Source organism: Synchiropus splendidus, chromosome 6, assembly GCF_027744825.2.
Source record: "Synchiropus splendidus isolate RoL2022-P1 chromosome 6, RoL_Sspl_1.0, whole genome shotgun sequence".
Lineage (NCBI taxonomy): Eukaryota > Metazoa > Chordata > Actinopteri > Syngnathiformes > Callionymidae > Synchiropus > Synchiropus splendidus.
In genome coordinates, this window is record NC_071339.1 from 19,699,341 (window position 1) to 19,711,911 (window position 12,571).

The 12,571-nt window shown below is 43.2% G+C and overlaps 1 protein-coding gene across 1 annotated transcript in view; it reads right to left on the bottom strand.

Annotated features, from left to right (window-relative positions):
• Positions 1-12,571, bottom strand: part of LOC128760251 (potassium voltage-gated channel subfamily D member 3-like) — a 75,632-nt gene that overhangs the window by 4,390 nt on the left and 58,671 nt on the right. Inside the window, exons 3-4 of the mRNA XM_053867465.1 lie at positions 11,673-11,835; positions 3,380-3,481 (exon numbers count right to left, since the gene is read on the bottom strand). Of these exons, the coding sequence (XP_053723440.1) occupies positions 3,380-3,481; positions 11,673-11,835 (265 nt within the window). The remainder of the gene's footprint in view (positions 1-3,379; positions 3,482-11,672; positions 11,836-12,571) is intronic.

Consider the following 12,571-nt stretch of genomic DNA (forward strand, 5'->3'; position numbering starts at 1 on the left):
AGTGTGTGTTCACCTCCAAATATTCTTGAAATATTTTTGAAGAGGAGCGGTTGAGAGCAGCTGGTCTTCGCTGCAGAACCACCAGGTCCAATCCCAACCCCAGGTTAAAACCCTCCATTAACAGCAAAAAACTGAAATTGAAAATTTTAGGGCTGAACATTTTAAATGCTTGGCTGATAATACAGAATATCTGGTGTGGTTTTTGTACTTTTTTTAAACCATTTTTTAAAATGCGTAAATAGGCAAGAACACATTTACATACATGTCAAAGAAAGTTGTTGTTTAGATCAGGGGTTCTTAGTCTTTTTGATCTCGGGGCCCATCTTTCCCAGGACAAATGGACCCGGGGCCCATTCAAGTCATAGAACTGATTCATGACTCCAGATTTCATTTGTGATCAATAACCATATTTAATCTACTTACACGTAAGTAGACTGCGGAGAAGAATGGACTTATTTTTTTGTATACGTCAGACTTGCTTTTTAAATAAAATACTTATAATAATAATAATAAAAAAGAAATCATTGTGTAATGCAGTCAGACGGCTGTAGATAGCTTGGTTGCACCTTTAAAGAAGCAAAAACACTGTATGAAGACTTTGAAACACACATAGCACTAAAGTGTCGCCATGATAATAGTCGGTATCTATGCAGCCGCTCCACCTCCCTCCTGTAAGCCGACTCATCTCCATCTGAGATGAGCCCAATGATGGTGGTGTCAAACTTGATCAGCTTCACGGACTCGTGGCTGGAGGTGCAGCAGTTGGTGTACAGGGAGAAGAGCCATGGAGAGAGAACACAGCCCTGAGGAGACCCGATGTTGAGGGTCCGAGTGTCAGAGACAGTGGTCCCCAGCTGCACGCGCTGACTCCGGCTGGTCAGGAAGTCTGTCATCCATCTGCAGAGGGAGTCAGGCACGTTGAGCTGGTGAAGCTTGTCTTCAAGCAGAGCTGAAGTCCACAGACAGGATCCTGGCATAGGATCCTGGGGAGTCTAGATGCTCCAGAATGAAGTGAAGGGCCTGATTTACTGGATCGTCCACAGATCTGTTGGCTCTGTAGGCAAACTGCAATGAGTCCAGGAGGGGAGCAGGTGGGATAGTACCAGGCTCTCAAAAGACCATTAAATTCCGCCATTGAATGTTCAGTGCATCCAAGAACCAACCTTCTTAACCAAGCAGGGTTTTCAGATGCTGCTGGGTGGGGTTGGACCTGGTGCAACCACATCCATTGGTTCTGCAACTAGGAGCACTAGACGGAGAGTGAAATGGTGAACTCCAGTAGCAGAAGGACACTGTCCCAACACAAGAAAATGTTTTTATTTTTCTTGCATTTCTATATTCTCAGTCGCTCTGGCCTTTTGTAAAGGATACAATCCTGCCGGATAAGTAATGTCAGGACCTCTGTTCACACCAAACATGGTGCATTTACGTGTACTGTAAAGTCAATATTCTCACAATTGAGGCTGAAAATGAAAATGAACTTCAGCAACAAGTCGCATCACCTTTGACCGATGGCAGACCATTTTACAATGAAGTACACAGATGGGTGAAATTCCTCAACAAGAAGTGACTCACTGAGATAAAAACTGCTCTGAAGCAGGTAACAATTCTGCATCTCCGATCTGCTATGTTATGTTTCTGCTCACTTCAATCTCGCCATCAGCTGCATGGCCCCATTGTTAAAATGTAACTTGAGATGTAGGGATGTTAACTTCATACCTGGATACCAGCAACTGCTTGGGTGTGACCTTGAGAGAGGGACACAACCTCCGGGGCCTGAGACCAAGGCTACCCTGCTGAGTCACGCCTCCCATGTGTGGCCCAGAATGAATGTCAGCTCGGATGACATATAGGTGACCTGTTAAGATGCTAGTGTTTAAGATAAGCTAAGGAACAGAGATTATTGGTGAGGGAACTTGCAATGTTGTGGGAGGGACTGAGAAGCTAATACGACCACCAACCAAAGGCAATTCAAGAAATGAAAATGGAATAACAAAAACTGGTTAGAAACATGAAAAAGAAAAGCAACGTTTGAGTAAATATCAAAAAGGACAAAGCTTCAAAAGAGAAAATAGGCAAAAGAAGATCCCAGCTGGGATATTTAATCCCACTCCAGCATATTAGAAAGCCGGTCATTTAATCTTTTATCTCCACCCCCGCTCTCGCACATCTCCACTGGCTGACTGGCAGCCGTGACACCGCTGTAATTTGATGCACCAGGACTCATCACAGACACGGCAGGCGCGATAGGGGTCTCCTGGTCCTTTTGCAGATGGCATTTATATGATAATGCTGACCACTTCTGCAACCCCATGGGCTTTTACGGTGGACTCAATGAGATCCAAATGGATTTTAGTTACCATCCGCAGGGATCACTGAAAGCACGAGTGATGGACTGAATAGGAAGGATATAGGCAATTTGCTCATGCATTTCCAAACACATTTTTCGATTCTGACGTCTTGTAGAAAAAAAGGATAGATATAAGGGGAGCTAAAGAGTGGTGGATGAAGTGGACACCCTCTGATGCCGGGATGAAGAGACTGACTGGTTAATGATAATGTTTTTTTTTTTACATTATGGTACATGTTGACATTATTTAAAGACATGGAATAATACAATATGAATGCAAAGACTTCAATGATATTGTTGTATACACTAGGTCATCAAATCAGTGTCAATTCAGTCTGTCAAGTCGGTTGCCTGCAGAGATTTTTAATGTTCAGCAGGTGTCAGTATTCAGTGACACAGTACATTGTGTCGAAACGCTTTATGATGCCTCATTTACCCATCACTAGTAGCACCATTGTATTCTCTGCACATTTAAACCTGCAGCAAGTTCGAGGCAACAACATATCTGTGTTTACTCCCAGATATTTGTAGGAATTGTCCCCCTTGTAACACTCACCTTCTCCTAAACTACTAGTACTGGTATTTCCTCTTTGGTTCAGGTTCTTTTCCATGAGTGAGTTCAGCAGATATCACACCTTCAACTATCTTCAGACATGTTAGAGAAGTCATTAAAACCACTCCATCTGTTCTGTGTGCTGCTTCTTCTTAAACATCCGGCTCTTTAATCCTCACCGAGGGCAACAGCAGTGAAACGTTGGTCCATCAAACTAGAAACGTTTCATTGATTCAATTGAATCTTGGGGCTCCAAACGACCCCCCAGTTTCCTGGAGGATCAGTGCTCTTCATCACCGCCGTCCCGTTGTAACTACCACTGTGTCAGGAGTCAGTCGATTTACTCGCTCGCTATTTTCTGCTTAATTAACAAACTAATCACGGTGGTGAGTGTGAGCAGGGGTGGAGCTGCGGCGCAGTAACGCAAAGCACCGAGCTCCTCCACAAGCTGGGTGTGATGTGAGGCGGGCCTTTACCGTCAGCTCCTGCAGCTCATTCAGCAGGCCGTTGCGTTTGCTCAGGAGGAAGGCGTTGGCGCTGCCGGACTTGGCTATTCTTATCCGGGCCAGTCTTGCTTTCTAGGTGCGAGAAGAAGGAGAAGTCACAACAGTGGTGGGCGGCATTCTGCCAGCAGTGCAGTGAAATTTGTTTTTATTCCCCTGGTGATGTGGCTCAACGGGCTCCTTCATCATGTGTGACTGGCAGTGACCAGATTCTTATTCACAGGGGGACCGGAGGGAAAGAGTTCTCACAATTTGGCGATAAAAACAATCCGGAAAAGTCAACTAAAACCTGAAAATGATCAACCACATATTGATACTGAACTATGTAAAGATGTCATTCCTCAGCATCACTAGGTCTCTAAAGTCTAGTCAGTTATAATGAGGTTGATCCCCTGGCTTTAGAGCAAGACGTGGAGCCTAAAAAACAGAGGAATGACCGGGCGGTCTCGTGGTTAAGGGTGCTTTCACACTGTGGGTTCTGTCTCGAAGCTACTTCCGCTCAGAAGTCCGAGATGTGAACACAAGCGAGTCAGGTTTTGGCGGCGGACCTGATCCCGGCTGGAGAGCTGCAGTTTGCCTCGGGAAACTCAGCGGGTGGTGAGCTTCTCGCCTCAGGCGACTCGGCGCTAGATGCTGGAAACTATGCATACAGCGCAACTACACACAAACCTGATGAATGCCGGTCAGTAAAGGGTCTGATCTGATCGCTGTCTAGGTGGACAACATGGTTCAAAAACCACTTCTCAAACTTCCAGAACACTGAGGTCTGGAACAGCAGGAAAACTCCGCCCAGGAAGGGGAGCGCAGGGCAGTGGTCTGGGACTGGTCTAGTGTGCGGGTCTTTGATAACTGACGCGTTTTCGCCTTGTCCCTATTTAAAATAAGTTTGAATTCACATTTAGTCAAAAGCACAGATGTTGTGACTCTTTTTCATCACAAATGTTGTAATATCAGCATGGAGAAGAGGGGAGGAGGGCGGCTCCACTGTTGAGTCTCCAGCCAGCACTGAATGCTACATTAATGCATCCAATAACTAGCTCCATTTCCATGTGTTCATCTTAATTTAAATGTTGTGAGTCCAGAGAAACTCATGTCTCCCGTGAGCCCACGCGATTGTTGAACCATAGAAGTTGTTTAATTGAGTCGATGATGAGCTTTGTTTTTATAGCCCTGTGAAATGAGCCCAGCAGAGGTCTTCACCGTTTCACTGCCCTCCCAGTGTTTACTCCACAACTTGCATTCCGTGGTTCATTCTGGCTCAAAGTCTTTGATGGGGGGAACTTTTTGGGAATGATTCACACAGCAGTTATGATCTGTTGCGAGGCTGAGCTGCTCTAATGGGCCTTGTCTCTGTCCAAAGCTGGCTGATGATAGGTTCTCATGGGCTTTCTCCAGAGTTTCACTCTTGGTTGACCAAGCTGATCAAGTCGACAGCCTCACTCGTCAGCACGGACAGATCGCTGCAGGAAGAAAGTCACATCATGTTCTCTACCAAGACAAGTGAGCCTTAAAAGTACAGCACATCCAAGCGACTTCCCCCTTCACCATCCCCTCTGGCTTCTCATAAGGACCTTTTCATTTACTCTTTTCATTCTCCCTCTGCTTTTTTTTTCACAGTAATCCGTTTTTCATTTCTTGACAGACACCATGTCTTTTTTGAGCTTCACTTGACTTCACAGTGCCATTACCAGTGTGACCTCAGTCCATTTCCTCCCTTGGCACAGGAAGTGGCTGGCTTGTGTAGGATCCCGACTGCTACCTGCACATATACGCGATGATGAGCAATATGCAGCGACTGGACTGAGTGCTGGGATGATGACGGGTATATGCTGAGGTGAGAATGGCATGACTATCATTACGTTCAATTTGGACCCAATTCTTTCTCTTAACTATGTGCAAGAACCTTGTTGTTAAGTCCCAAGAAAACGACATAATGACAAGGTAAAAGCCTTCTGACATAGAGGAACAGTGAGATGCCCAGTGCGAAGGAGGCAGACCACTAATAGGAAGCACCAGGAACAAATGAACCAACTTACCTGATCTGGGTGCCGACCTACGCTACTCTGCATATCAGGGATGGCGCCCAGTTGAGAGTCAGACGACACAGGCCTCTGTTCATTTTGATTTGGATGAACTCAATGAAAGGGGCCCTACTGTGCTTCACCACGGCACAGCGTCATCCTTCGCTACTTGAACGCTGGCCAGAAGACAACCAGCGCCAGTTCGTTGCGTAAGCTCGCTCTGGTATGACCCTCTGGTGTATGATTCTTATCCTGACCGTGGACATTTTGCCATACGCTTTGAGTTTGTGAGTTCTTTCTGATTCGTCTCTTTTGTTTTTCAGTGTGTCTGTGCCCGTTCTCCGTGGTTCCTCTTCCCCCCAATCCTGTGGATCTACTCCGTTCCTTGGACTCTGACTGTTAGCGCTCATGGATGCTCGGTTTGGTACTGAACTGTTAAGTTTTATTTCCCAGACTCTGTCTCCCTCTGGTGGTTTTTTTTGTACCGTTTTGTTTCTCCTCCGTCCTTGTTTAGAAGTGGAGTATTCTGTTGTGTATTGTTAGCATCCTTCTAGCGTTGAAGTAGAGTGTAGTTCTGTTTGTGTATTGTATTTTAGTCGGCCTACTTCTAGCATCAAAGTAGAGTGTAGTTCTGTGTGTATTGTATTTTAGTTGGCCTCCTCCTAGCATCAAAGTAGAGTGTAGTTCTGTTCGTGTATTGTATTTTAGTTGTCCTCCATCTAGATTTGAAGTAGAGTGTAGTTCTGTTTGTGTATTGCATTTTAGTTGGCCTCCTTCTAGTGTTGAAGTAGAATGTAGTTCTGTGTGTATTGTATTTTAGTTAGCCTCCATCTAGATTTGAAGTACAGTGTAGTTCTGTGTGTATTGCATTTTAGTTGGCCTCCTTCTAGCGTTGAAGTAGAGTGTAGTTATGTGTGTATTGCATTTTAGTTGGCCTCCATCTAGATTTGAAGTAGAGTGTAGTTCTGTTTGTGTATTGTATTTTAGTCGGCCTCCTCCTAGCATCAAAGTAGAGTGTAGTTCTGTGTGTATTGTATTTTAGTTGGCCTCCTCCTAGCATCAAAGTAGAGTGTAGTTCTGTGTGTATTGTATTTTAGTTTCGTATAGCATTTTGTTCTTTGTCTACTTGGCTCCTTGTGCGGAAGATTTGTCATTACATTTGTTGGACTGGACCTACAGTCTCTGTCTCCTCCCTGTCACCCATCTGAAATTGTAACAAATGCATAGTGTTTTCAATCTTCAACTCAATAAAACTGTGAATACAGTCATTTCCAATTTCATTTTGATGCAAAGCCAATATATTATTTTGCGAGATTACTGAAGTAAAATAAATGCAGTTAATTGTATCCACTGATACAAACTGACTGATCAAGAATAATGAATGGTCAAGAGTTAAGAGCAACTTTTCAGTTGTGAAACATGGAGGTTAGCAATCGTAAAAGCAAACATAAAAAGAAGACATTTACCAAAGTATTATTTCACCTTTATATAGTGTAGGTATTCCATCAGGGGTGTTAGCAATTACAGTGTAGCCACTTGGTAGCAACACTTGGGGAAGACTGTGGGCCACGTGGCATTCAATGGCACAATGGCATTCACTGGCCCTCAGGTACATAGTTTAGGTAGGTAAACAGTTTAAAAGAAACACAAGCTGCCGTCATGTTTTGTTGCCTAAGTACCACATATTTTCGCGTTTTCTGTCTGAATAGCAACAATTGCAGGAATTTCAGGTTTGGCCAAGGAAAAGAAATGTTTTTTAAAAAGTGCTATTAGCACCAACAGAGAAAACAAAATATAAATCAATATTTTGGGTCCTGTTGGCTTTGACTCTGTAGATATTTAAATTGAATGTGACATTAAACATATACAAAACATTCTGAATCAATTTGGTCAACTCTCATATAATGGCCACATTTGCTGGTGCATTTTCCGGTGACTAGCAAAAATAATGTACATTATTATTTCATATATTTTACTCATTATTTTGACTTTGAAGTGCAGCCTCCTCACATAACCACATTATCACAAATGTGAGCATTTGTGATAATAAAGAAAAAAATACACAATGTGTTACAATACAGTTTTGCTTCCATTCTTATATTTTATATTTATATTTTCTTCCGAGATCAAAATTAGATCTTGAGTTTGGCTTCTGCATTACACTAATACTCTTATTATCTTATTATCAATGACTGCCCTTAAATTCAACTTCTACTATTTGTGTTTCATAAAAAATATTACAATAATAACAACAATACTACTACTGCTAATAATAATAATAATAGTAATAATAGTAATAATAATAACAATAACTTATTTTAAATGGGGACATTACTAAATCACAGTGAAATTTGTATTATTATTATTGTCATGTGAGTTGCAGCACATGTATGTGTCGTAGCACAACATTAACTGTTTAATCCCAAATGACAATGTAGGATGTGTATTGCTTGCTTTCTGATGTTACAAGAGGAGATGCACTTGTAAGAAGAGCATCACTCTCACCATCTTACAAAGCTGGACAGGTAATAATACTCTCAACCTTATACAGAATCACTTTACAGGCTCTTATGAAAGTCAAAAGTCATTCAAAAGTGAATCCAGTGTTCCTACTTCATGTCTCTTGCTGCGCACGTATGCCAGCTCCAGTGATCCAGCTCCTTATTTGCCACAACGCCCTTCACAGTTGTCTTGTCTGAGTGCCATAGTTGTGTTCAGCGACGCACCACAACACAAGACTGACATTTCCTCTGTCGACTCTGGAATCTCTCCAGAATGTTGGATGCCACGGGAACATTTATCGTCCCAAAGTCCTCAATGATTGACGTCTAAATGGCGCCCATTTTCATTTCCACTGTTTCATATGGGGCTTTCAAGGTTCCTGTTCTGACACTGGGAGTTTGTTCATGAGAGACACACGGTGCCTTAGAGAAATACATGCCTGATTTGTTGCTGCTCAAGTTAAGAGCAGATTAAAACAAGTCTCTCTAAAGTGATTTATACTGTTGAGGGACATAAATTCAGTCCTTAAATCCCCATCAATTCAGGGTTATGGTGAAGGTTGTGGTGTAGCATGACTTCATATACTGTAGCATGGTGAATCATCAGGAACGTTTCGGTTTCTATAAGAAAAGAAGCAATACCACAATAAACATACGCTGTATGAAAACTTTTCAATATCATTACATCTACTGGTGAGAAATATTTCTCCAGAAAAAGTGATCTGTGATCATTTAACATCTATGTAGAATGATATTATTATGATTATTACTAGTGACTTCACACATAGACTGGATTAACACGATAAAAAAACTAAAAATAATAATAAAATAATTTGACTTATTATTTTTGCACACATATTATATTAGAATATCACTTGAGTGATCTCATAATCTAAACCTTTGCTTACATTTTCACACTAAATATTAAGCCTTGAAACACGCTTTCAGACAAACTAAAATATAATATCCGGCAATGAAGAAGGCACACCATCAGATTCTCAGGGAAAAACACGCAATCGTGAGTTAGAGAGGAAGCCTGGAGGAGATGAAGAGGGAAGGTCTTCCTTGGTGGCAGTTTTCTGGAGGCACGATGAGCACTTCCACCTTCTCTTTCACTCCCGTGGTGGGACTCATTTGCAATTTCCTTTTACTGTAGGAATGTCATACCCAGCAGACGGAAGAAAAGTGATAAAAGAACAGACAATTTCTTTTTGGCACTTGAGGGTGTGGAGCTCAGAAAATGAGCCCACGGTTGGGGCTGGATGAAGTTGAAAGACACGTGGCAGTGAAAAACAGCCTCATTGTCCAGGTCTTCCTTCATCAGGAGAAAAGACGAGTCCACCTATCTTCATTTCCATGAAGTACCTAAAAACTAGCAGATTGGAGAGGAGGGCTGCAGAGGTGAAATGGTGTATTATTTCTGAGTTCTGACTGAGCTAAGAAGATGTTGGTGCATTCTCCTCAGCGGCTTTACATTCTTGAATTTCTCGTCTTGATCTTGCAGTGTCCTCCCTCCGCCTCACTGCTACTGCTCTATATTCCTAAATAAAATTTTACTTGAATTTAAAAGTCAACAGATTTCATCAAATTGAGATGGAGATCATCTGAGGAGGCTCTTAATTAGTTTTGGAAAGTTCTTATCAAGTAGCCAGCTAGCATCATGTGCTGACCACTTCTGTGTGTGTGTGTGTGTGTGTGTGGATGAGTCAGGCGAACCGCTGCGGCTTCATACTCCCACCAGAGTGCGAGCTGGCTTTGATATTAAATGTCGGGTGATGGAGGTTGAAGGCCAGCCGAGTCCTGTCTAGACGTTCTTATCCTAATTGGGGTCAAACCTCTCCAGCAGCTGGTTCAGAGCTGCAGACTGCGGCCTGAAGACTTCCTCCAGCAAGTAACTTATCTGCCATCAACTCTTCTCACCTTCATTTTAATGGCCTGATTAAACACAAAAGACTCTTCATCGGGTCGGGATGAAGCAAAACTCTCGCTCTCCTACGGCTGTGACTCCTTCTCAGTAATATAGCCTCCCACTTTCTGCCTTTCTAGAGGTTTCTCTTCACTGATCCTGCATTCAATGAGTGAATTCTGAATGAGTATTACAGCATCATATTTGGACTTTTTGATGTCCACTTTTCTGGTGAACAGGTTACAAACACTCCTGGTTGGATTGACCAGGATTTTACGAGCAGAACTCTGTCTAGTCAGGCGCAATTTCAAAGTGAACTGTGAACATTCATTTGCACCCCACTTCATGGATTGGAATATAACAGTGGTGTCTTGCCATCTCCACTCCGTCCATTACAGGTTCTCCTCTCTAGTCCCAGGCTTTTAGCTAAGAGGGCGTCTGGGCGTCTACAAAAGACCGTAGCTTGGCCGCCAGACTACGCTGGTATATGGCGGCATCTGGCAGCGAAGCTATGGTCGAATATCGAGCGTCCATTTTTTCATGTTTTGCAGACGCCCAGACGCCCTCCTAGCTATAAGCCTGTCTAGACCCAAAAAACTGATGTCCCAAATTACTCATCGTATTGTCGGATTCTGTGGCCTTTAACTATTTTATTGGAGTCACTGACTGTATCTCCGTATCCCTCATTCAGTTTGCACATATGTGTGACCACGTTTTGCTCAGCAGTGCAGTGTTTTTGAGTGGAGATTTGCTTGAAGCCCTGTGATGGCAAGCAAACATTCAGGATTCTAGCACTGAAGCTAAGCTACGCACCAGAAGAGGATGCTCACAATCCTAGACATGATAGACCTGGACATTTGGTGATGCAGAAGTCAGTCTTCCGTGACTTTCCCCTGCTGCAGCATCTCCTGACACCATAGGCTACGCTGCGCCAGAGGGTTAAGACATCGGGTGGCACAATAAAATGATGTCACCGGGTGTATATGGTACCTCACACAAAAACCAACATGGGGAAACACTGCATTATTCTGTCATGCATCTGCAACTTCATGCCACAAACCCAACACTCCACCCACACACTCTGGATTTGAAGGATCATGTCAATTCTTGTTAAACTGACGACTAGAAGCACATCCATGATTTCTGATGGAGCGAGGTGTTGGTAAGAAGCAAAGGACTGTGTGGAATATTAATGTAGTCTGCTTCTCAACTTCTGCCTTCTCGCTCTTCAGTAACAGTACTTTCTATGTCACATGCTGTGCAAAAACAGCAGCCTTTTTTTGGATGTGGTTCATTGAACAAATCTACATTTCATCCCCGCACAAGGCCAAACGCGTTTTCTCATCTCAGTAATTTAACGTTTCCTGTTCCAAATGCTTTCCACAGTCGTTTGTTCATGTCGGAGGCGTGACAAATGCTTCAGACGACAGGCTTTTCACATAAAACTAATACTTTGGATGTGAGAAATTTGAGTTTTGAAAGGAGTGCGATTGAGGTATGAGGTGTGTAATCGACTGAGCGGTTGGCTTATGAAAGAGACGGGAAACGGTCATGAAACCATTTTTGAGGAATTTTAATTTTCCCTTTTGTCCCGACAAACTGGAGTGAGTTAATGCAGATTGAGAGGAGAGAATTTGGAGGGACCTTTTGTTATGGGGCAGAACCTGAGTTTGCCAGGTGAAGTATAGGCTGCATACATTCATTCATTCATCGGCGATATGTGACGCCAACCAGGAAGCCGTATGGCCTTCGTCCATCAGAGCAGTAAGACACAGCTAAGAGTTATTTTTTAACCACAGACGTACGTGCTGAAAAACAGAGAAGTCACTGACCCTTACCTTCTGTGCCCTGCGCTTGTCCGCTCTCTGGTTCTGGTGATAGATGCGGCTGAAGTTGGAGACGATCACAGGGACGGGTAGTGCGATCACCAAGACGCCGCTCAGCGAGCAGATGGAGCCAAAGATCTTTCCAGCGATCGTCTTTGGTACCATGTCGCCGTATCTGTGGGTGAGACGAGTCGAAAACATAATCACGAATCGTCTCATGATACCAGTGAAAACATCTGTTTATGTGTTGCTCTACTGGTGTGAACAGCTTTCAATGCAAAACAAAACCATCAATATGAATAAATTATACTTATTAATAATGTAGAAACCACCCAAGACTGTATGATTCTCTGGGGACTGACCGAATAAATATGCGAGTACAGAGTGTAACTCAATAGAAATATTGCGGAATAGAGGAACAACTGCGGCATATCAAAGCAGCACAGCGCATTTACAAGCATGAATGTGTGACTAGAGCAGCGCAGGTGGGTCGCTTCTCCCCAGGCATCACTCACTGACAGGACCGCATGTTTGCATCCGCATGTTTGCATCTGCAACATACCATCTTGACACAGGGGGCGGGTCACATATCAAAGAATGACAGGCCTCAGTCAGTGCTGTTTTGTTAGGTTGAGTGCCAATCCTCTGCAAACCAAGCGGTCCTCCAGATGGGCCATGTGAAGTTTGAAATTGGCTAAAAACGTTTTTTTTAAGAGCACGACACATTTTTCTTATATTTCCCAGCAGTGTTAGCCAACAGTGCCGCACAGGTTGCAGTGAGCCAAATGAACTTCAGTATCAGGACCATGAAAATACGCTATTACAACACACATTTCCACATGAAAAGCGTCAAATGAAAGTTGTCTTCAATTTCTACACGCTCATAATACTTTAGTTGTACTCCTTTGTAA